This window comes from Artemia franciscana, chromosome 18 (genome assembly GCF_032884065.1).
Source record: "Artemia franciscana chromosome 18, ASM3288406v1, whole genome shotgun sequence".
In the NCBI taxonomy this organism is placed as follows: domain Eukaryota; kingdom Metazoa; phylum Arthropoda; class Branchiopoda; order Anostraca; family Artemiidae; genus Artemia; species Artemia franciscana.
Window position 1 is genome coordinate 12,268,677 of NC_088880.1, and position 25,738 is coordinate 12,294,414.

Consider the following 25,738-nt stretch of genomic DNA (forward strand, 5'->3'; position numbering starts at 1 on the left):
GTGTCTTGCTTTCTCTTTGGTGACTCAATTTTACGCGTGGAGATGTTAAGGATAATTATCCGGGCTTAATTTTCACCAGGATTGAATTGTCTAGAGAATAATCCATGGGAAGGATATACAGGGATACTACCGTGGAGATGTAGCCAGATTTCCTGGCATTATTTAAAAAACGATCAGAAATTAAAAACAAGAGCTAAGAGCTCATATGGCACTTGTGACGAGGCGAGAAGAGCTAAGAGCCAAGAGATCATATGGTATGAGCTCTAACAAAATTCTATGAATCAATAGATTGATTTAAAAAGGAAAATAAGAGGCTTAATACCGGTCAAGATTTAAAATAAAAGCTCTGAGTCACAAAGTCCTTCTAAATATCAAAATTCATTAAGATCCTATCACCCACTCGTAAGTTATAAATACCTAATTTTTTCTAATTTTTCCTCTCCCTTTTGCCCCCCAGATGGTCGAATCTGGGAAAACGACTTTATCAAGTCAAATTGTGCAGCTCCCTGACACGCCTACCAATTTTCATCGCCCTAGCACGTCCAGAAGCACCGAACTCGCCAAATCACTGAACCCCTCCCCCCAACTCCCCCAAAGAGAGCGAATCCAGTACGATTCTGTCAATCACGTATCAAGGACATATGTTTATTCTATCCACCAAGCTTCATCCCGATTCCTACACTCCAAGTGTTTTTCCAAGATTTCCCCCTCCAAATCCCCACAATGTCAAAAGATCTGGTCGGGATTTGAAATAAGAGCTCTGAGACATGAATTCCTTCTAAAAATCAAATTTCATTACGATCCGATCACCTATTCGTAAGATATAAATACTCCAATTTTCATATTTTCCAAGAATTCCGGTACCCCCCTCCAACTCCCCCGAATGTCACAGGATCTGGTCGGAATTTGAAATTAGAACTTTAAAGCACAAGATCCTTCCAAATATCAAATTTCATTAAGATCTGGCCACCCTTTCGTAAGTTACAAATACCTCAATTTTCAAAATTACCCCCCCCCCAATTCCACCAAAGAGAGCTGATCCGGTCCAGTTATGTCAGTCACGTATCTTAGACAGGTTTCTATTCTTCCCATCCAGTTTCATCCTGATCTCACTGCTTTAAGTATTTTCTAAGATTTCCGGTCCCCCCAACTGCCCCCCCCCCCAATTACGTTTGATCCGGTTGAGATTTAAAATAAGATATCGGAGTTATGAGGTCCTTCTAAATATGAAGTTTCATGAAGATCCGATCACTCCTTCGTAAGTTAAAAATACGTCATTTTTCTTATTTTTCAGAATTACCCCCCCCCCCCCGCAATTGAGTGGATCCGTTCTAATTATGTATATCACGTATGCAAGACTTCTGCTTATTTTTCCAACCAAGTTTCATCCCAATCCCTCCAATCTAAGCGTTTCCCATCATTTTAGGTCTCCTCACCCCAAACTTCCCCCAATGTCACCAGATCCAGTCAGGATTTAAAATAAGAGCTTTGAGACACGATATCCTTCTAAAAATCAAATTTCATGGAGATCCAATCACCCGTTCGTAAGTTAAAAATACCTCATTTTTTCTAATTTTTCAGAATTAACCCCCCCCCCAACTACCCCAAAGAGAGCGGATCCGTTGTGGTTATGTCAATCATGTATCTAGGACTCGTGTTTTTTTTCCACCAAGTTTCATCCCGATCCCTCCACTCTAAGTGTTTTCCAATTTTTAGGTTTCTCCCTCCCAACTCCCCCCCCCAATGTCACCAGATCTGGTCGGGTATAAAATAAGAACTCTGAGCCACGATATCCTTCTAAATATCAAATTTCATTGAGATCCGATCACCCGTTCGTAAGTTGAATATACCTCATTTTTCTAATTTTTAAGAATTACTCCCCCCCCCCAACTACCCCAAAGAGAGCAAATCAGTTCCGATTATGTCAATCATGTATCTGGGACTTGCGCTTATTTTTCCCATCAAGTTTCATCTCGATCCCTCTACTCTTAAGTGTTTTCCAAGATTTTAGGTTTCCCCCCTCCAACTCCCCCCAATGTCATCAGACCCAGTCAGGATTTAAAATAAGAGCTCTGAGACACAATATCATTCCAAACATCGAATTTCATTAAGATCCAATCACCCGCTCATAAGTTAAAAATACTTCATTTTTTCTATTTTTTCCAAATTAACCGGCCCCTACTCCCCCCCCCCCCAGATGATCAAATTGGGAAAACGACTATTTCTAATTTAATCTGGTCCGGACCCTGATACGCTTGCCAAATTTCATCGTCCTAGCTTACCTGGAAGTGCCTAAAGTAGCAAAACCGGGACTTTAGGTTTTCCCCCTCCAACTCCCCCCAATGTCATCAGATCCGGTCGGGATTTAAAATAAGAGCTCTGAGACACAATATAATTCCAAACATCAAATTTCATTAAGATCCAATCACCCGCTGATAAGTTAAAAATACTTAATTTTTTCTATTTTTTGCGAATTAACCGGGCCCCCACTCCCCCCCAGATGGTCAAATCGGAAAAATGACTATTTCTAATTTAATCTGGTCCGGTCCCTGATACGCTTGCCAAATTTCATCGTCCTAGCTTACCTGGAAGTGCCTAAAGTAGCAAAACCGGGACCGACAGACAGACCGACAGACCGACAGAATTGGCGACTGCTATATGTCACTTGGTTAATACCAAGTGCCATAAAAACAACAAGTTTTTCAGCTGAAAGTAAGGAGCAACACTAAAACTTAAAACAAACAGATATTATTTATGTGTGAGGGGGTTCGCCCCCTCGTCAATACATGGCTCTTTAAACTAAAGTTTTTTTAGTACTTTTAAAAAAGCTTTGTGATTCAGGAGTCGTTCTTAGAGAACTGGGACAAAGTTCAAACTTTCGTGTAAAGAGCGAGGTATCGACTTGGGGGGCGACCCCCCTCGTACACGTAATAATTTCTGTTTGTATTAAGTTTTAATGTTGCTCCTTACTTTCAGTTGAAAAAACTTGTTCTTTTATGTAACAAAAAGAGCTCTACTTTTAATTTTCGATAAGATTAGTTTTGCATAATGTGTCTCTGCAATCAAAGATTTCACTTAACATTGTTTATATAATTGTTCGTCTTTTATCGTCTTATGTTCGTAATTATGATCGTCTTTTACGATTATGTTCGTAATTATGATCGTCTCCGTGGTTGCAGCCATCGCTGCAACCACGGAGTAAATATAAATAATATATTTCAATATAGAAATACCAAGAATGTATCCAGGATTTTTTCGGAGGGGGGAGGATACAAAAACTGAAAAAACGGATCGAAAATTAGTTATTATTCATTTTGTTCCTTTTTTACGGGTCGGACGAACATTTCGGGGGGGGGGCAAATGCCCCACCTCCCTGGATATGGCCTTGAGAGATACACACTATTTACCAAATACGTGTAAAGCAAAAAATATAGGAGCTCATGGGTTTCCTTGGATGCCAGTATCTGCTTTATTTAACCTATGGTGCTGAATAGGGATATCTAACACTGACCATAAATAAAGCATTAGGTTTAAATTACTATAAAAATAATTATAAAAATGGAGGAAAGCAAAAAGTATTGTTATCATTGTCTTTTTGCTTAAAACAAATTTTTATTGTTTTGTTGACTGTGAAAACAAATCTTCTTGTGTTAAATGTGTGCTTGCTTGTTGTAGATGGGCTTCTATTAATATTACAGTTGAAATTGGAGGCGTCTAATTCTTCACTGAAGAGAGAAGGAGACCTTGGGAAGGGGTAGTCTAGCTTCAGGATTTTATAAGAATTTTTGATGTTTTAATGGAATATCTCAACAATTTATTGGAATTTTCCGATGGTTTATCAAGTTTTAGTAACTGACTTTGATTACGTATGGTGTAAAAATTGGCTTAGGAAGTCTGTCGCGTCAAACTGAATTGTCAGTTTGTCGTGTTTGATGATTTTTATTTATCTACAACACATCCTTATTTAAATTCGCCAACTAGATGGGTTTCACAGGGTTTTACTCTCTACCTATAAGGTGAATACATCCTGTAATTCATGAAGACTCTTTTCCATCATGTTTGAAGATTGCAGAAAAAAGCAGGTTTATAAAGGTAGTATCCCCCTGATACTGGAAATCATTGACCAATTTTGTTACTTCAAAATTATGTCTAGAGTTTCTGAAAATGTATAAACTTCCGGTTTTGTTACCATTTAGTTGGTAGTTTGGTATCCTCTCAAACACATTCGGTTTTAGAAGAGAATACACAACTGAACAGCCTAGAAGATACTTGAAAATTGTAATTAGTGGTGTGTTTAATCGGGCTATCGGGTGGCAGTCTATTCCTTGAACCTCACGGAAATTTTGACATGACATACATCGTCATATATTTGACATATATCGTCAAATTTTACTTTTGAAATGCCCATCTTGTGGGTGTTAGTTAATCATAAAGTAATTCTCCTGTGTATAGTTGGTGATCAAAAGACGTGGGATAATGCTAGCCCATTACACAAATTGTCCAACCGCTCCAGATTTCAGATTTCAGGGATAAAAAAACAACTCACCAATAGTCACTGACCAATAGCAAAAAGATTCTCCTTATTTCGGAGGTGTAGAATTCCTGAAACTAACTCTGGAAGTTGGAGCGGTTAGACAATTTGTGCAATGGGCTAGCATTATTAAACGTCTATGATGCTTTTATCATCACTCTTGTGCATCATTTTCCTTCATCACATTTCAGTCTTGCGTACCTATCTTTGTCAGATTTAATGAAGTCTGTATGTAAACATGAATCTCGCTTTCTGCTAAAATACAATTTACTTTGTAGCTTTTGCCCTTCAATTAGGGTTTCAAAACCTTGCTTAAATCTTCTGCTTTGATTGCAATGATGATAATATTAGTTTTGTGTGCAGATGCTGACGTACGGTTCCAAGATAAGGCCATTAATTGAACCTAAAGATAGTCGTAGAGTTGAAGCTATTGGAATGTAAGAGATTACCAAAACCATCCAGTAAACGTTCCCGTATGCTCTGTTCTCTGTTCAGGAACCATTCTAGTCAGCTATTTGTCAGGTTCATTTTGGAAAGTCTTATTTGCGGTATGATAAAAAAACTTGGTAACTTTCCTTAAGTATATTCTGGTAAAGTCTGGTACCCCTGGTCCAATTCCTAATTGGCTTTTCTTAAACAATTTCTGTTTGATTCCTTGAGTCATGTTGCAGTAGGTTCTTCAAAAAATGTTTTCTGTTGAATTATCTAAAACAAACTATGTAGGTTCGCTTAGCCGAAATCTGGTAAATTCTCTAAATCAAGTTTTGATGCAATCTTTGGCCAGATTGTAGTTTCCCTGAGCCGAGTTCTGGTTGATTTCCTTAGCGTATTTCTGGAAGATTTTCCGAATAATTATCTGGTACAATCTTACATAAATTAATGAGGTTAGGTATATTTTACAAATTAGACCTTTCAGGCAGGGGAAGAGCCTCTCCACCCTCTGGAACCTGGAGTTGTTGCTTCATAATTAACGCTTTTTTCCGTCTTTTACTGTACCCATATTTTTACTGTATGAATCTTGTGACAAAACGTGTCTTTTGATTTTATTTCGTAAAAGCCACTTTTTTATATATATATTTAGTATCGATCTTACCTTAATAAAGTGTAAAAACAAGAAAACATCTTTTTTTTTATATCAGTTATCTAAACTGACGCTCCGATGCGCTTTTAGTTAAACTGCGTGTCTACATTAAGTTGAAGCTAAGCACCGGGTTCTAGTGTCTAGAATTTGTGTCTAGGATTTCAACCAATCTTCTTTTTGCTGATTTATTTTTTTTTATTTCAACCACTCAAATTTCAAGCTTCTTTTTTTCTATATTTATCATCTAAGTTTTAGAGCAGCGTTCACATGCCTTTTTGGCTGAACTTCCATTCTCAAGCAAATGTGTGACCAGATATGCCTACCGTATCTAGGCATAGAAGTCTTGCTGGACTTGCATATGAACGCTGCTTAAAGGTCACCGTCTCTCACTACTAACATGTCCTGTACAATCACTTACTATGGTATATGTATGTATAAATTATTGTATTTCCAAAAAAAAGCCGTCGGGCCATAGGAAAAAAAAGCGAACATAAACATAACGAAAACCAATAAGAAAATAAAAATAAATTAAAAAGAAAACTTACTAATATATGAATCTTTGCGAAATTACTTATAAAGAGATGCACCTTTCACGGTGTATCAGCCCTTCATCAACATACTTAGCCAGATTCCTTAATGTCTTTTTAACTTGTGATCCTACAATCCCTTCCGCCCACCTTCTATCTGTCAACACTAACGAAAAACACTTTTCTGTGATCCATCAATTTCTTACAATTCCCCCAAAAATGAAAAGTATCCTCATCATCTTCCCCACTCATCGGACAAGGGGTTGGGTTAACACCATAACCCCTAAATTTCCTCTCTCTTTCGCCAATATTAATCGATCCTCCCATTAAGTTCAAGATCCATTTTATTTCTTCCCATTTCAACCCTAACTTAAAATAATCTTCCCTCCACGTGTCCTTCACCGTACTATACAAATTCAGAGACCCCGAGGCCTCCTTTCAAGCCAACCACTGTTGTATTCATTGCTCTTGTAATCTTACAAATACCTTATCAACCACTGTATCCGAATTTGATCCCTTACCTTCATTACCTTACTATGGTATATATTTCAAGCAGCACCAGAAAAAAAATAATAATAATAGCATATTATAAAAATATTTGAAATCTTATTATGAGATTCAAAAGGGTAAGGAGCCAGAAATGATTGATAATCCATGTTCAAAGTAAGTAAAATACGTATTTGATTTATATCATAACTAATTGAAATATTTTTCATTAATATATTGGCTGCAATATTTTTTAAGAAAATTGTATTTGAATTTGTTCTTTGGCTTTTAGGCTGACGATTCATTTGTGTACTATGGTAGTTCTGGCTTTGTAAAGCAGATCAATGAGATGCAGAAATCTTGGGTTGCAAAAGACTACTCTGAATTCTATGGTCTTACTGCTGAAGAGCTGCTAAAAATTAAAGGAGGAAGAAGGTATGTATTAGCCTGTCGTGCAAGAAAGAAACGATGAATTGGAATAAGCTCAGTTTCTAGTACCTAGTATTTTAATAAATCAGTGTGTTGTGTCTATGTATGACCTTTTTTGGATTTAATTTCCAAGTGAAGTATAGCTTTCCATAATGGGGTTGAGTTTTTCCAACCACAGGCAAAATAGGTCAATCCAGCTCATGAAAAAACCTAAGATCTTCAGCCACTATTATTGCATTTGAGCATTCCAAGATCTGACGAGCCTGGTTACTTATCCTTAGCGAGACGTAGAATGACTTCAGGGGTTGGTGGGATTACCCCTTGAAGCAGTCTAGATTAGTTATCGGATAAGTTACACATGCTATTCCCAGAAATATAAGGATTACTGAGGATGATGGACGTCAAATGTAAGCTAACAATTCATTCATTTCAAAAATGGAAAAAATATATGAAACTATTTGCTGAAAACAAAAAAAAGACAAATATAGTGAAAAGTAGCACACCTTTAAGGATCCGTAAGCTATCATCACATTGGAATACACATGATCATGGTTTTTATTCATCTAGCTGTCCATAAGCGTTTTAGCTTGCATGTGAGCAGAGAATATTTTTGAACTCTCCCATATTGTATTTGGTGACATTAGGGCTAGCGGGATAAGTCGGATAAGGGGTAATGGAACGAAGTTTATAGGATTTTAAATCTTCAGTAATAAAGTGATTTTAATTTAAGCATCAGGACAAAACCTAATAGAAGACAAAATGGGCCTGTTCTTTGATTGCGGGTGCGGTTTTTAGGATAAGAAAAACTTAACATCTTTTTTAGAATGCTTTCTATGCTCTTGTGCACGTAATTTTGATAATCGATAATGACTCATAAATTACTAAAAAAATATTCCATTTCTATAATCATTTAATCTATTACATAGAGTTGCTTACAGCTATTGTATTATTCAAGCCAAGACCCCTTTCCTTCAAGCAAAGACCCCTATTTCAGACGCAATTCCTAGATGAAGCAAACTTTATCCTAATAGATAAGGTCTTATTGATTTCTCGGCTGCCCTCTTGAGCCTTTAATGTGTGTTTCAAGAAACTAAATCTGTTGAGTGTTTTAATGAGAATGTTCACTAGAACTTATCACGATACATCTTGTTTACCGAGCTGACTAATAAGTAAATTGCCTCCTTTAAATCCATGAAAAAAAAAACAGAGCTGAAAGAAGAAAAAACCTCTCTCTCTCTATTTTTTTCTCTCTTTCTTCTTCTGTCCCTTCTATCTCTATTGAGCCAGAAAACTCTAGTGCCAGAAAACTATTGTTAATATGATTTGTTTTCTGATTAAATCTAATTTCCTTCTCCCCCCACAGATCGGCTGTTATTAATCGACCCAAACCTGCACCTGTTACCAAGAGTTTAAATTTACGTGCATCTTTTCTTCCCGACGAATTTGATTGGAGGAATGTATCCGGTGTGAATTATGTGTCGCCAGTGCGGTAAGAATTTGTTTTGCTTTTCAATTTCCTTTAAAATGCAAAATTGACAACGATAAGGGCATATATGTTTGACCTTTAGGTCGAGGAAGATCAACGGATTTGCTGTGAGAGACGGGGCAGGATACAGTAGCAACAAATTAAAACTGAATTTATATGGCAGAAGTTATCCAAGAAGATCCACCCCTCCCTCTATCTGTGTCTGTCTACGTATGGTTTAGGCAATGCCTACGTATTGGGTTAGTTCGATGTCAAAGGAATTTCTTCAGAATATGTTCTCCATCCTTTTATTTTAAATTTGCCGATTTTTCCCCCTAGAATATTTATTTGTCGATGAAAGTAACGCGCTAGATGGCATTTTTCTAGCGCCTTTGAAAAAATATCAACTAGATCTTTAGCATTGCAATTGGTATGGAATGCAATTAGTTTAGAATTGTCTCTATATAGTGGGTGTTGTGGCATCATTTATAATGACCGAAACTGTAATTTTACCATTCGAATAAATTAAAAAAATGGAATTTAAAAACAGCGTTCTGGGTATTACTTTTTCTATGGAGGGCTTCACTTGACAATCGTTCACTAAAGGAAACTTGCATATGAACCCCTCAATTTTAAAACGTTGAAATGATGGAATACGGTGGGATTAGATTGATTTTAAAATATTGTAAAAGATGTTTCAGGTTAAATTATATATTGGTTGCCGGAAAAATACTGTTTTGCAAAAAGTTTGGCATTGACTCACTTTAAACAGGGCCCGTATGGCTAGAGTGCTTTGACGCTTGTTTTCCAGAAAATTCCTGTCATTATATCCCTTGTCTGTTCAATTGACCCTGTAGATAAATATAAAATCATTTGAATGTGATCAAATGTAAAAATTAAGAAATTGAAACTAAAAGTACTTACTTGGAATAAATAAAACATTTTTCAAAATGACTGACTAATTAATAGCTATGACTATCAAACGCTACTGTAGTCTATGGTTGAACTTCAGGATAAAATTTTAGGATAGAGATAATGGATGATAGACCTCGTAATTTGAAGGAGCTCCCCCTAGATTTAAGTAAAATATTTGAGAATTTATGCAAAGACATTTTGATACGATGATCCAATCTCTTCCAAAAATAAATATCTATTCCCCACTCAAACTTTGAATAAAAGTGCTAGTTTTATAATGGCGTTTCTGAACTGTCGCGGGTTACTAAATATTTTTGATCGAATATCCTATTTAGTTCTTGTCATGATATAGATGTCTCCGCCTCTTGTGAAAAATTTTAAATGATTCAACAAAGACATGTGTTAATAAAGAGGATTATACTTTTTTCATTAGAATCGGATTAATAAAAAAAGGGAGGGATAGGTTTTTTTTTATTAAATCAACAGTTCAGTCTGATCTGGTTAGTTAATTTGATCATTTCTATATTGAAATGGTCTTTAAGTTTTTGGCGGTTAATATAGATATGAATGGTATCAAAATATTGTGTTATGTATTTTACCGGCCTCCAAGTTCTTCTACTTCGGAATTCATGGAAATTGTTGATGATTCTATGCTTATTGCTACTAATGTACCTACTTTAGTACTACCGTACTAAAGTACCTACAAATTATTATCACGGGTGATTTCAATATTGATTTATGTAATTCTAATAATTCCAATGGTAACTCCCACGGAATTTCTTCTGATGGGGCTGACTTGTTATCAGTTTGCCTGTCTGGTGGTCTCTTGCCAGCTTGTGGAGTCTCAACAAGAATAACGAAAGATTATGCTTCCCTTATTGATAATTTGTTTACGAATCTGGAATTGAATTTAAATGGTGTGGTCATTGAAGATTTCTCTGACCTTGATGCTAGTAACTGACGTTCACCTGATTACAGAGTTTATTAGGCCTATTAAAAGAAAAGTATGCACAAAACAAATCCCAAAACACACCTGATTACAGAGTTTATTAGGCCTATTAAAAGAAAAATAAGAGTGACTAGTAAAAATCCATTAAGTAGACTTAAGTATTGCTTTTTAAAGTGATTTTTCCCCTTGTTTAGTCTTCGGACCCTGATTTTGCTGCTGAAATTTTTGTGACAAAGTTTAAACGTTGTTCCAATAACTTTTTCCCTCTACGCCAGTTATCGAGACATAATAGTATGAAGCCAGTTAAGCCTTGGATATTTCCTAGATTGCTGGTATCAATAAAAATAAGAATCCGCTATATTAGGCATACTTAATGCGTCTGTCTGAAGCTTATTTAGCTGAATTTTGCAGATACAAAAATTTTAAGATCAGAAAATAAACAATACTTCGCCGAAGCATTTGTTGCGTTGAAAGATCTCCAAAAAAGACATGGGAAATAATTAATAAATACTAAGGAAAATACAGGACCCATTGTCTTCCTGATGATTTAATTGCCGAAAATTGAACTAAACTTGCTATAGGGAAAGTGGAAGTCGTCAATGCATTAAATGTACACTTTTCAAAAATTGGCGAGGATACCTTGTCAGCTGCTAGAACTGACCAGGCCCGTCAGCTGGAAAATAAAACTGGAAAGGACTTCCAACCATATCTACCCCCGTCTCACAGTTGCTCCATTTTTCTTACACTTGTAACCTCAGATGAATACTTACAACGGAGCTTTTAAAGTATGGATCTTCGGAAGGAATTGACAGGTCATTTATTTGATTAAGTGCATAGCACCGAATATTGTAATCCCGCTTTCCCATGTGTTCCACATCTGTTTTAAAACCGGAAAATTTCATTCTTGTTTCAAATCCGCAAGAATTGTCTCTTAGTATAAAGAAGGAGATCCAAAGAATCCAACAAACTATCGGCCGATTTAAATCTTGTCTGCATTTGGAAAGCTGCAAAAAAGTGCCGGTATAACCGTATAGTCAGCTTTCTAATGAAATCTAATTTTTTTTTAACCCGATGCAATTTGGGTTCCGGAAATCTCACTCTACTGAGCATGCTATTATGGTAATGACTTGGTTTGTTCATGACGCCCTTGACAAAGGTGGTAATCCTACTATGATTTTTATAGACATTGAAAAGGCATCTATATGATTTCTCATAAATTATTGCACACTAAACTTGGTAAACTTGAGGTAACTACTTTGTCATACCTAAAAAACCGAAATCAGTATGTCGACAAGAGAAAAACTTAATTAGTAACTATTTATTTAATTTCAGGGGTGGATGCTCCTCATTTTATTTTAATTATTTCTTGTTTGGTTATTTTGAATTTATTGGTAATTTGTTTTTTGTTATCATACTGAGAGTTGAAAAGCAATCTTTTTATCCCAGTATCTGGAGATAGTATTATTTATTTATGGTTGAGTGTAGAAACTCACACGATTTAATTAAAATAGATTTAATCAAAATCGAATAGTTTTGGGCATAAAGCCATGGCTAAATGTTGAAAAAACCAAGACAGATAGTCTGATTGAGTGGAGAGGCAAATCTGGCATAAACCCCCTTATTAGGATTGTATAAAAATGATGTTAGTTCATTTGTTAATAGATAAGTCTATCTATTATCCGTCCATGCGTCATTCCTAGGGCAGAAGAACTAAAGTAGACAGCCATGAGTTATTCACAAGATTTTGCTGATATATTGTCCGCGGTATCTTCCTGAGAAGTGGCTAAATACAAAAATTAAGACTATAACCTACCTATTAAGTCACATGAATATAGAAGGAAATGTTTCTTTAAGTTGTATTGCGAAGAATTTATGAAATGTCAACAAAAATATTTTTGTCTATTGCGAAACGTAATTTTTTTGGAAAAATATCATTTAAGTTAAACCCATTATTCTTGAAATCTGTATGTTGAAGGAATTATAATACAAAATAAGGTCCTTTTTAGAAGCCATAAAAAGCTTAGAATTTTAAAAAGTCTAATTTAAGCTTTAGAATACAGAGCAAACATAGTTAAATAATATTATATAGGTGGAATTAGATTTTATATTGATAAATCCCTACTTGTTTTAAAATTACCAATATATCCTTGCAATTTGCGTTTTTTTCCTATATTTCCAGAGGCTGCAACAAATTTGAAATTACTTTGCAGAGGCCTTTTGTCCCCCCCCCCTGAAAAAAACTGACGAGCTAATAAATGTTAAAGACTCTTGTTTTTCTGTTCCATTTTGATACTATAGGTCCACCAACGCCAGCTGTATATTGCGGGCTGGTACCATCTTGATTTCAGAGGAGACGTTAGATGGCGATGGAATTTCTTCTGTGTAATTAGCATAGGTTTCATTTCTTGTTGTTTGTCTAATCTTCCGTGTTTCATGTCGTTTTTAAGCTATATATATATATATATATATATATATATATATATATATATATATATATATATATATATATATATATATATATATATTCTTTCTAGTAATCAAGAAAAATGTGGAAGCTGCTATGCATTTTCATCAATGGGGATGCTGGAGTCCCGTTTGAGAATTTTGACAAAGAATCTGCTACAACCCACTCTTTCAACCCAGGATATTGTTAGTTGTAGCCAATACAGTCAAGGATGCGAAGGAGGCTTTCCATACCTAATAGCTGGTAAATATGCCCATGTAAGATCTTTTTTCTTTTGCTTTGTTTCAGTGATTTTGCGTGGCAAAGAAACGGCTTATAATATTTTAAAAGGAAAGTTGTGGGATCAGACTTAAGGGTGGATCTAGAGCAAAATCTTGGGGGGGGGGGTGGCAATGTGACGAGGGCGCCAATAATTTACCAAATTGACAAGTTTATTTAAAAAACAGTGAAAACCAAAAAAACACGGAATGAGGGTGGCAAAAAAATCTTGGGGGGGAGAGGGCTTGGATCTTCCAGTTGTCAGAGTCCGGAAGAATGACGACTAAGTTAATTTTGTTTAGCTCCCTAACAAAACCTGTTTAGCTCCCTAGCAAACCCATGGATACAATGACGGCATAGTTTGAAGGATTTTATCATGATATTGTTGATCAACAGTTTGTATCGGCAGAATGCTGTCGATCAACATTTGTGTTTGTGCAACCAAAAATCGGTTTGTGACAAAAAACTGTTGGTAAAAGATGCCCACAATTGAAAACGTTGTTTGGAAGTTGACTTCTTGTCTAAGGAAAGGAAATTTTCAAACGAAAATGTAGATGGGTAAAATTAGTAGAAGTCTGTATATTAGTCGGTATATTATATTAGTATATTAATCTCTATTTTGTATGTTAACAACTAGGCTTGTAAAGAAACAAGCAAAAAACAAACACATTTTTTTATATTCATGCAACGCAATAACTTATGCATAACCACGTAATGGGTACCCCCTCCCCCTAAAAAAGCTTCTTTTATATGATGCTTCCATGAAAAAAACATAAACATTCAAAACTATCTAGATTCTTTTCCACCCACCCAAATCAAGGACTAAAAAGAAACGAGATGAGAAAAAAAGAGAAATTCAACAATCAAATCTGGGAAGATTGATTTTATCTTCATTCCGCTAGAGGTTGAAGAAACGTTGATGGGTAGGAGGACCTGCTTATTTCTGATGGTACTTGGACTAATATACATGTTTCTGACCCTTAAGGAGCTAATAGAGGAGGGGGAGAGGTGAGAATTTAATTGTTCTTGCAAGAAGGGAGGCAAAACGTGACAATATGTAAACACGACAATAGGGTATGATTTTTGACCTTATATATTTGTTTATTTTATTTCTGTTAATTAAGAACTTGGGTTACAAAAATTTCACATTATCAAGTCTAGTGCTTCCTTTTATCTTCAACTATAGTACATTCAAGTTTTTATATTTTTCATTTACACTTAAAACGCCGAATACAACTCCAACTATGGCAATTCACGCACTGTGAATTTGACAATTTCGTCTCTCATTCATTCACACAGCTACAGCACTAATCAACCCATTCATATTTCTTAGCAATTTAACAATTCCAGAGACTTCAATATTGAATATAGGAAGTTTTTAATTTTGACGAAACTTCTTCATGTCCTGTATTTTTATACATCTCACGAAAATTTATTCCAAACTCCTGTCCTGCATATCGAACAGAATACAAAGTTCATACATGAACGAGGGAAGGGGCCAGAGATTAGCACCACACATCTTATGATCATGCGGCAAACCTGTGAAATAAAAAAAAAAACTTGGTGAAAATAGGTCATTAATGCAAATATATATAACCCTACCATCGTAAAATTTAACCAACCTGAAAAGCTGCCTCGTATCGTATGCGGACTAATTCGTAACTGTGTCATCGCTAAATCGTCCTATCGTTTACCAGCCAGAAGCAGAATATGAACTGGAGCAATACAGTTGTAGGTTTTTGGTGAGGGGGGCATTTCCTCAATGGGGGGCAACAATACTATTTTAGTTTACGAAAAAGAAAACAAACTCAGAATATTTTCGTTATTGTAAATTTAATGTGATATATTTTTGTTTGTTAAATCATATATTTGCTTAATAGGTATGGTTAACGCAATAATTCTGATCCGATATCTGGTAAAAGTGTTATTGCTACTTTTTAGGAAACTCATATTAAGTCATATTAAGCTATATTAAGTCACTCTTGTCTCGGTAACCTCAGATGTGCCGAAACGCTTAAGGCCGAACAGTACGATTACCGAAAATTAGCTATGCAGAAGAGAATATACCGCAAAAAACGGGGACAGTATCCTTTTGTGAATGCAAACGGGTTTAGAAGGCGTTCCTTTACTTGACGCAGCAAAATTTGAATAGCATTGTTTCCAGTTGTAACCTGATTTTAAATGACAAAGTTATAAAAAAAGGTAAAAGCTGGACAAATATGAAGAATTTTGTTCCGTTTTCAGCATTAGCCTTTAGTCAAGTTGAGGAAGGAGTATATTTGAAAAAGAAAATCAATTAAAGAAAAGACGTGAGAATAATTGATAAAACATTGACAAGAATGAACACGCTTATTTTGGGTAAATTGTCTGACAATTTACAGATTATGCAATTTGTGATTGTTTACATACAGGATTATCATTGGGAAAGGGAAATATGTTCCAACCTGGTTGTGCCCCAAAAGAGTTTTGGGTCTAAATGTGAAACAACTGTGAATTGTGAGGGGTATTTTGAACTAGTCAAAAACCACATGTGCATCCTGGTTATATGGAAGGAGGAAACATAAAAAACAATTAATTAAAGAAAAACGTTAGGATAATATATAATATTATTTTTAATAAACAACACGCTTATTTTGAAACAAATTATTTGGCGATTTCAAAATTATGCAATTTTTCGCTTATTTACGCACAAGAATTATCATTGAGAAAGGGGGGAATGTTTCTACCCAGTTGTGTCTCAAAAGAGTAAGAATGTCAATGTGAAACTTTAGTGAATGTTGAGGGGTGTTTTGAGCTAAATCAAAAGACACTATGTGAATTCTGTTTATAAAAAAAAAATTGTATCTACAATACCTTAGGAATAGCTAAGGGTTTTGACTTGAATCTTTCAGGCCCCCTACCACTGCTACTTCTACAACAGCTCCGGCTCCTTATTAACTACTTATTAATTTGAGTACAACTATTTGCGGCTTTTACGAATCCGAATTGTTGCAATTTTCAAGTAATTTTGATGGGGTTATTGATCAAAACCAAAACAATATTATTTGCATGTGGAGTGTTAAAAATATTTATCAGCAATAGCTGATAAATGTATTTTCGCGATATTATGAGAAATAGAAATGTTCAGCTCAAAATAAAGATTAAAATAGCGACAAAGACCACACTGTCTTTCCATAACAAACAAACACAAAGTAGAAACAATAGGAAAAATCTTTTCAAGACAGTGGAAATCAAATCTGTGGATATTTCGGCCCTATGTCCAAGGGTCGTCTTCAGTACAATATCAGAAAGAAAAAAATTTATATATATGTATAAATAAACTTACATTAAAATATGAGAATTAAAACTAATAATGTTTTTTTTTTTAACTTTTTTAAAACAGCCCTAGCATCCTTGCTTCAACGAAGCACAACCAGGACTAACAAATAGAATTAAGTGAGATTATAAATTCACTTGAACAAAACAGAACAAAATGATTAAATGCAATTTCTCAAAGCCAACCTTGCATTTTTGGCAGCCCGCCTCAGGGGTCTTTTCGTACCTGTTCAATACTATTATAAATCGGTTTAGTAAAATATTTTGTTAGATCATTTTTATTTAATTCTGAGTATAAAGAATTTAGTGAGTACTCCCCCAGGTCCCTGTTGAAAGAAATATTATTATTTATTTTGAGACTAATTTTGATTGATTCCCGAACCACCTGTTTGATCTCTAAATCATTATTTATGATTGAAGATTTTTCAAAAAGTATCGTGTGGGAGGGATTATTAAATATATGCCAACCTAAAGAGAATCAAAGGAGTTGTTTGAACTATTTGAAATTAATACCTTGTCTGTGACTTTTTTATGCTGGTGTAGCCATTCTAAATTTTGATAGGTCCTGCCAACATAATAATTTCCACAATCACAAGGTATTTGATAAACCCCTCTTCGGCGAGTAACTGGGGTTTTATCTTAACCGGAATTCAAGAAATTTATGATTTTAAAATTATTAGTAAAACCTACATACAAATTATTTTGCAAATATTTTTTTAATTTTGTTGCGATTTCTGGGATATGCGGAAGATAAATAATATTTGAGGGCTTATCGGTAGCCTCACATTGTGAAATATCTTCTTTGATATTACGGGAATGTCTTTTTAGTCTAAGGCTAATTATCTTATTGACAAAGGAAAACAAAAGGTATCCATTACCAAAAAGAACATCTCTGATAAAGTTTATTTCTGCATTTATGTACGAATCGGAGCAAATGTTCAGGGCACTATCAATGAGAGAAGTTACAACTGCTCTTTTAACTTGTGGGGGTGATTTGAATTAAAATGAAGATATCTATTGTTTTGCGTTGGCTTTCGGTAGATAATGAAATCTAGTTTATCAGTATTACGAATAATTAACACATCTAAAAACGGTAGTTTATTTTCAATTTCAACTTGTAGGGTGAACTGCAAATTTCGGTCATAAGTGAAGCCCCTTAGTTCAGTTTCTCCGTAATTCCAAAGTGAAATTACGTCATCCATATAGCGACCCCAATAGACGTGTTTTAAAAAATAAGAATTTAATGCCCAATTTTCGAGATTCTCGACATAAATATTTGCCAGTCGCCCGGATAAAGGTGCCCCCATGGGTAACCCATTTTTTGCTGATAAAAAGAATCACGAAACTGAAAATACATAGAAGACTTATTACAAATTTTAACTAGAGTCATTAAAACTTCCCAATCAATTCCTGTCGCTGAAACCTCGATTAAGTGGTAATTTTCTTCTATTTTGTTTTTTAATAATTCCTCAGAAATAGCCACATCTATATTCGTATACATGGAAACAATGTCGAAACTACTAACTATTGCGTTTTCTGAAATACTTATGTAACTAAGTTTTTTTAACTAAATCTGCCGAATTACGAATATGGGAATTTTGGAAATAAAATAAAGGTTTGAAAGCGGGAGAAATTTTGGAACAGAATCATGAGAATTTTCAGACATTTTTAATACACATTTAGACCTGTGTCTTTCGCGAGCTTTCCAAACCCTCTTTCCGCACAGGTAGATTTAGAGGAGGAGGGTTGAGGGGACATTTGCCCCGAACGCAGAAATTTTTGGGGCACAAATCTGAATTAAATAATCTAACATTTAAAATGTTTTTGTAGTTTTTGGCATTTTATCGTTACTAAAATAAAGCAGAAATCTCAGTTGACAGTAAGTTACTTACTTACTATAATACTTATATAATAATACTTAATATTTATTGTAAGTATAAGCAAATTGAATAGGCCAGAAGCGCCACTGCTTTCCCCTAAAGGATAGCCCTTGCTCATTAACTATCCGGATGGGGACCCCCTCTTGTCCCACCAATACAAACGCTGGAGCTACGCCCCTGACTATAAATCAAAGTCTAAGGTCTTTGAAAGGTTTATACTAAAAAATTAGTTAATTGATATTTATACATTTTTTTACTATTAGATCTTTTGGCTCTTTAAAAAAAGGGTACATTGACCATCCAGCAAGAATTTCTTAAAATATCCGATTCTGAATTGCGACCAGCAGTTATACTTTCTGTCTTGTTGGTTCCACTACAGTCTCTTCGTGGAGAGTTGTCTCAATACCGTCGAGTAAAAGTTTTCGAAGTCGTGGTCTTTCAAGCTTTTTTTATATTTACTTTAGTTTTTTCCCGTGCTTCTGCACGGTAACCAAACCAAGTACTTTTGAAAAACTGATTAGGCCAAGTTCTTCATTAATTGCATGCTATTCTCGTTTTTCAAAATCTTTAACCGTAATCTAATTTGACAAACCACCCCTGTTTGCATAATATATTGAAACACTCACTTGCAGCGTCAATTTCGTCAAGTTGAAACGCTGATCGTTTATTTACCTGAAGGGTTATTATCCCCTATTCAAATATTCAACCGTTGAGGAGTTTCCAATATAAAAGCGATGGTAACAAATTTGCAGCAGAAAAAATATTAATTAATGAAAATGTATTTTTTTTTAAGCTAACTAGAAAAAAACTTATAAGTCAAGTTGTTGTTTTCGAAAATCTCGACAAGTCGGTATTAAAATTGTCAAACGTGTATGCACCATTTTCTTAGACAAGTTGAAATAGAATTTGCATGAAAAAGCTTAATTCAGAAAGCCTAGTAAAAAAAAAGAAAAAAAGTAGCAAACGCAGATTATGGTGCTAGATCGGGGCAATAGATAAAAACCAAAACCAATGCCCTTATACGTCAGTTGTTGCTAGACATGCTAAAAATATTTAACATAAAAGAGCCGTTAGCTTTTTTTACCGTTCTCTCTTAAAGAATCACTTATTATTACTGCAAAATTACTACATATACATTTTACCGCTTTCAGAATAGGAAACAACTCATCAAAAAAATATTTAAATTTTATGGCAATTTAAAAGCAAATTTTAACCTAATTTCGCTAAAAACAAGTTATTTAAGAATTATGTTATGTATCATGCAGTTAAATATTTTTTTGTTTGATCTCTGTTAGTAACGTTTGGTAATATGAAGATCTTACATTATATAACGAATGTTTACACAATATGGGCGAAAATATGCAAAAATGAATTATTGACTTACTCATGATGGACGTACATATTTGGATTTCGTGAACGAATTTACCAGCTCCATTCAAAATCCTGTACCAATCTTTAGCAAGTTTTTTTACGTGTTTAATCTAATTATATAAAGAAAAAGTGTTTTTCAACGGGAAGTAAGGAGCGACATTAAAACTTGAAACGGACTGAAATCATTTCGCATATCACAAAAATCTACTGGCTTTATTTAAATATTTGCTTTGCTTTATTCCTTGAAAAGATATCTTTAATAGAAATTCACGTATGTGTCAAGACGCTATAGACGTAAGATGCCAAGTTGCCCCATTATGGAATACATTAAGAGGGTAGCCAAAGCCGTTATCTTTGACAAATCACTATGCAAAAAGCTTTGGAAGCTTCTCTTTATTCACTCTTTATTTTTGTTTTCTTCTAAGAATGAAGCTTATTGGGAAAATATGGATTTTGAACTATTACCATCTGCTTCAATTTGTATTGTACAAATTGAAGCTCATGGACCGAATGTTTTTTGACAAAAGGGAGGATTAGTTGTCTCAGGTTAATCTTAGGTGGCTCATCCATTTCAGTTAATCTCTGATATTTTTTTAGGATTTTGGCTTAGTTCCAGAAGAATGCAACCCTTATTCGGGAAAAGATAGTGAATGTAACGAGAAAAAGTGCAATCGTCACTATGTGTCCAAATTTAGATACGTTGGAGGTACTATATCTGTTTTATTTATATCGCATTCTTACTCCTTACTTCTGAAATCTAGGTCTATCAAGATTTCTATGGGGGAGGGGGCTTTTAAAAGTGTAGCCTAAATCTTTTCTACTACAAGTTAAGGGAAAAATCCACATTTGTATGTACTTTGCGTATGCCGGTATTCGTAAAATGCTTTGGTGGGATATAATCAAGACAAAAAAAAAAAAAAAAAAAAAAAAAAAAACACTGACCTAAAGCAAAGAAAAAACTAAAAAGATTTTTTTTCCAATTGACCAAAATAAACTTTTCGAAAAAACCAAGTGAATTTTTCTTTCTAATTTTAGTAAATTTTTGTAAAAATTAAAAATCACTCAAACTTCCATGAATTCTTTCTTTAATGCATTATTATATTTTAAACTGCCAAAACGCCCTGCTCTTTACGCTAAAGTTTTTTTTTAATTGTTTTAAAAGTAAAGTTGTGAGAAAGGGTCACACTTTAGCGTAAAGAGCGGGGCGTTTAGGAGGGAACAGCGCCTTTCATATATGGAATAATTTCTGTTCGTTTTAAGTTTTAACGTCGCTCCTCACTTTTAGTTGAAAAAACTTGTTTTTTATTTAATCATTTTAAAAGATTGGTTTTAGACATCAGTTCTCCATACTTTTGAATGAAATAGAATCAGAAGATAATTTATTGGCAGAAAAGTGTGATTTTAAAATGATAAAACGAAATTGAAAGTCACAAATGAATTTATTCTAAGAAATTATTTTTGTTTTTTCTTGCAAACTAGAAAAGTATTTATTTTCTTGATTAAATGACAAAAAAAATATACTGTTCGAAATACATATATGCTCTTTTTGCACCTTCTGCCCATCCAGATTTAAAAGACTGTATTGAAATTCTCATATGATACAATATGTGTGTGAGGGGGAAGGGGGCATGGAGCGTTGAAGGGGTGTCACGTTGACAGCGTAAACAATAAGTGGACGCTCCTTAGTGTTAAGCCGCTTAATGTTAATATACCACAAGTTTCAGTCGCTAATAAAATTGTAATAATAAAGACAAATGAAAGTATTTTACCAAAGAAAGAATATAAATCAAAGAGCAGCTGGTTTAAGGGGTTTATCTATGCTGGCTTAAATTCTACTTTTCACAAGTTTGGCTTATCCTAAGCTTGCCAGAACAGGGACATGAACATGGACAGGAACCAGGACAGGGACGTAAACATGTCCAGTCGAGATGAGCCTGGCTTCTTAGAGTCGCATTGGTTTTGGTCTAAGAAGAATAAAACTGGCTTGCAAAATGAATCGATGTTTTTATAATGAAGAAAATGTCGTCTTCATTGAATAGATGTCGGTAAATATTCATGAATTAATATCGGTAACGTTAGTTACATATATTACATATATGTTATAGATAACAAATTGAAGATAGTTAAAGGGGAAACTTGAAAATATATTTTTTGATAACGAACAATTTGGACTAGTTTTTGTTGGTCTGATTGTAATTTCACTGCTCCTAAATTTGAAGTTTGAAATACTGGGATAATAAACCTATTCTGAACCTTTTTGGCTCTTTTTTTTTTATGAAGTTAAAACTATATACTTCATGTCTTGGCTGCTGAAATGTTTCACTTTCGAGTCAAAATAAATTCCCTAATAACACGACATTTTTAATTTCTTACACCACATTTCCTTTGCTTTTAGAGATAAAACTCAGTGGAAATATAGAAGAAAGTGTATAATTTTCCAATAAGACAATAGGAAAATAATAAGGAAAAAAACTTATTCACTGATAATAACGAAAGGTCGAATATTGTGTTGTTTATTAAGTATTGTGAAGTCCAAATGCGTGACTGGTTGTATTGTTTTTATTTTATTTTTGTACTTTTTTCATCGCTTCTTTTCAGGTTTTGTTTATGCCTCGGTTAGTTTATTTTGTTCTTTTTCTTTCTTATGATAAAGGCTACCGGACGGGAGGTCAAAATGTTCGGACTTTGGTTATTAATAGTGATTTTTTTATTTATTTTTCCATTGTCTTACATGAAAATTAAACTTCTTTTTCGATCTTTTTATTTCGTTTTAATTGCATGCGACATTTTATATTGAAATGCTGTTTGACAACATGTATTTGAACGACCCTATAGCCTACACGTGAAATGAAAAAGAGGGAGAGCGTAAACTTGAAAAATAAGTGATAACAACACAGGGAAGCACGGTGGAAGGGCAAATGAAATTGTTTTTTGGGGAAGAAGCGGAAGAAACTTCTATTTTGCATGATATTTCTATCGATATGCTGCTGGATCGGCATATTGACAGCATCTTATTAGAATAACAATTTCAGCTGCAGATTTAGTGGGAAGAAGCTTAAAGTCTAAACGTGAAAAGAAAGAGAGAGAGCGTATACTAAGAAAATAAGTAATAAAAATACGAGGAAACACGGTGGAAGGGCAGCAAAAATTATTTTGTTTCGGGGAAGAAGCAGAAGAAACTTTTCTTTTCCATGATGTTTTTATAATGAAATGCTGCTTGGTCAGCACATTGACAACATAGTTTTAGAAAAAAATTTCAGCGGCATAAATAATTGGGAAGAAGCTTAAAGTCCAAAAGTGAAAAGATAAAGAGAGAGAGAGCGTAAATTGGAAAAATAAGCGATAGCAACATGTGAAAACACGGAGGAAGGCCAATACAATTTTTTTTTTTCATTTTGGGAAGGAGTAGAAAAAGCTTGTTTTTATTAAAATATGTACCATTTCATATTTAGTATTCGAATATTAATATTTGTTTCTAAACTGTGCTTCACTTTGTTCGTAACAACGGATTAAAATGTCTTTATAACATTAATAATCTTGCTTTATTTAGGTTATTATGGTGCCTGTAATGAAGAAGCCATGAAAATTGCTTTGGTTGAAGAGGGCCCATTGTCAATATCGTTTGAGGTCTATCCTGATTTCATGCACTATTCTGGTGGTATTTATCGTCACACCCAATTGATTGATAAAATATACCCTTTTGAGGTTTGTTGAACTATTTATTTAATAACAGAACGGTCAATGAAGCTGAAATAAAGGACCTGTAAGTGTTAAGTGTCACACACACATAATTTTAGTATATTCTTCCTTATATGAAACTAAGAATCCTAGGATGACTTAATTGGGGTTCCATCACCCAGCCTGTGTATTTCGAAATTATTGGAGTAGATACCACACTTAAAATTGTGGTAGAAATACAAAACCAAAAATACCACAAAGTTGTTTGCTAACTTGTGAAAAGGAAAGAAAAAGGGAAAAAGGAAAAGGAAAGTTATATGAATTTTGACATTTTCAGAATGTCAAATTTAGTCTCACGCGCGGGGGGAGGGGGATTTCTCCCCATTGTTATAAGAATAAATAGAACTCCGAGGACTATGCTGTAAATACTGTATGCTTACTAACATAATTAACCGTCAATAACGAAGTGCAGTTAATATTTTACTCTTTAAAAACCCATTGAGTTCGGGCAGTTTGAAAAGAATGTTAACGAATTATTGTTCCCTGAATGCTCGTTTGAACAGCAATTTTTGATGAACAAAGACCACATGAGACGGGACTGAACCTGTACCTTAAGTTTTTAACCCCAGTTCCTTCAAAAATGTTTTTTTGAAAACTCATTTCTACGAACAAGATTCAATTCTTGAGGTTGAAGCCTAGCTGTTTTTGCTGAATAAAGGACGTATAGCACTGGACGGACACAGTATGAATAGGTATATAAAACGTAAATAAAACCAGGCACATAGGTATCCATCAACATTTGTTTTGGTGGATGTTAAGTGGGGGTCGTTCAGAACTCTAGTAACGAGGCAATTCTAATAAAAAAAAATGGAAAAAAAAAAATAGAAGAATCCAAATGCTTTATTAGGGTCTTGACTCAAGAGAGCTCCTTGTAAAAGTGCCTGCTTACCTTCATTAAAAAATAAATTAATTACGTAATTAGTATTGGGAGCGATAAACAGGGACCCTGTATGCAGCATCTTACATTTATTTGTTTACTGAAGAATCTTTTATCGAAAAGACGGAAACAGAAAACATAAAGAAATCAGAAAGAAATCCTCTGCGAAATAAACAAACTTAACTTTTGCACTAGAAGTAGGCCCAATTCGTGATCAGCTTTTTTTTTATTCTTTCAATTTGATCTTTCAATTAGTCTTTCAATAACCAGTATCTCTTCCAATATTTTTCAATTAGTCTTTTAATAACCAGAGAGAATACTAGTTTAGGACTGCAATTTGGTAGTTCGTGTGTTTGCATGCCAGGATGATAAGCATATTAGATATTTTTTTTTAAATGGAAAAAGAGTAAACAGATCTATGACTGGTCTAATTTTGTAAAAAAGTTTGCCAAAACGGTGCTATTTATAGGATATAGGGAGGGCTACAGCATTGTAAGTGTTCGCTAGTAAGATACGGCTGAAGTAAAATTTGTTGGTGACAATAGAGGCATAATAAATGTAATAAAAGGTAAAGAATATGGAATTGGACTTTGCGGTCTGTACTGGTGATGCTGATTTTCGTTTAAAAGCCTTTCAGTCAGGAAGTACAGGGGGGGGGGGGTCAGCTATCCTGTGCTTTTGCACGCTCTTTCTGTTTACCTTTCCTCAGATTGCTCAAAGTACCCATTTAGAGCTGGGTCAACTCATGGCTAAGATTATCGTTACGTCCCTAACGCCCGATCCAGACCAAATAAATAGTGACAACAGGACTCGAACCTACGTCCTCTCGGACAAAGGGTTTTCAGTCTAGCGTGCTAACCACATGCATAGAGGCATAATGAGATGCTAAAATTCAACAAATGGAATAATTGATTAGAAGAGACCTCCTGTGACGCAAAGGAACTGATGGGGAGGGTCATTTGTCACCTAGTAAGACTCTACATTTTGGATTTTTTACTCTAACTGGTGCATTTGGACCTTCCACGAAACACTTTCGATTCATAGGTACAACAATGATATGCTTAGCTATGCCTTCTGAACGAAAGCTGTTGGGATGTAGAAAATCATATATCATGAAATCTTGAAAAGACTTAAATCTCGTTTGTTCCACACTCAAGTCTCTTTTTAGCATGGACAAAATTCAGTCAATATGATCAGCTCTTTCTGTTGAGCAGAGGCCATGAAAAACTGGATACTATATCCGCCTTATATTTGCCTGGACTTTTGGATTTCTATAGAGATTAATCTATAGGACATCCCAGGGAAAATCTCCAGGAAACAAGAATCTTCGGGAACCTCCCAGGAATCTCCAAAATTGTCAATAGAAATCTCCCGGAATCTCCAACAGGGATTAGGAAACAGAAATCAGGAACCTTCCAGGAATCCCCAGGTACCACGAACAGGAATCAGGAA

General features: G+C 34.6%; 1 protein-coding gene across 1 annotated transcript in view; it reads left to right on the forward strand.

The window, feature by feature from the left end:
• LOC136038626 (dipeptidyl peptidase 1-like) overlaps positions 1-25,738 on the forward strand; it is a 42,077-nt gene that overhangs the window by 14,825 nt on the left and 1,514 nt on the right. Inside the window, exons 4-8 of the mRNA XM_065721862.1 lie at positions 6,918-7,060; positions 8,418-8,543; positions 12,918-13,104; positions 20,269-20,377; positions 23,222-23,376. Coding sequence (XP_065577934.1) covers positions 6,918-7,060; positions 8,418-8,543; positions 12,918-13,104; positions 20,269-20,377; positions 23,222-23,376 — 720 coding nt within the window. The remainder of the gene's footprint in view (positions 1-6,917; positions 7,061-8,417; positions 8,544-12,917; positions 13,105-20,268; positions 20,378-23,221; positions 23,377-25,738) is intronic.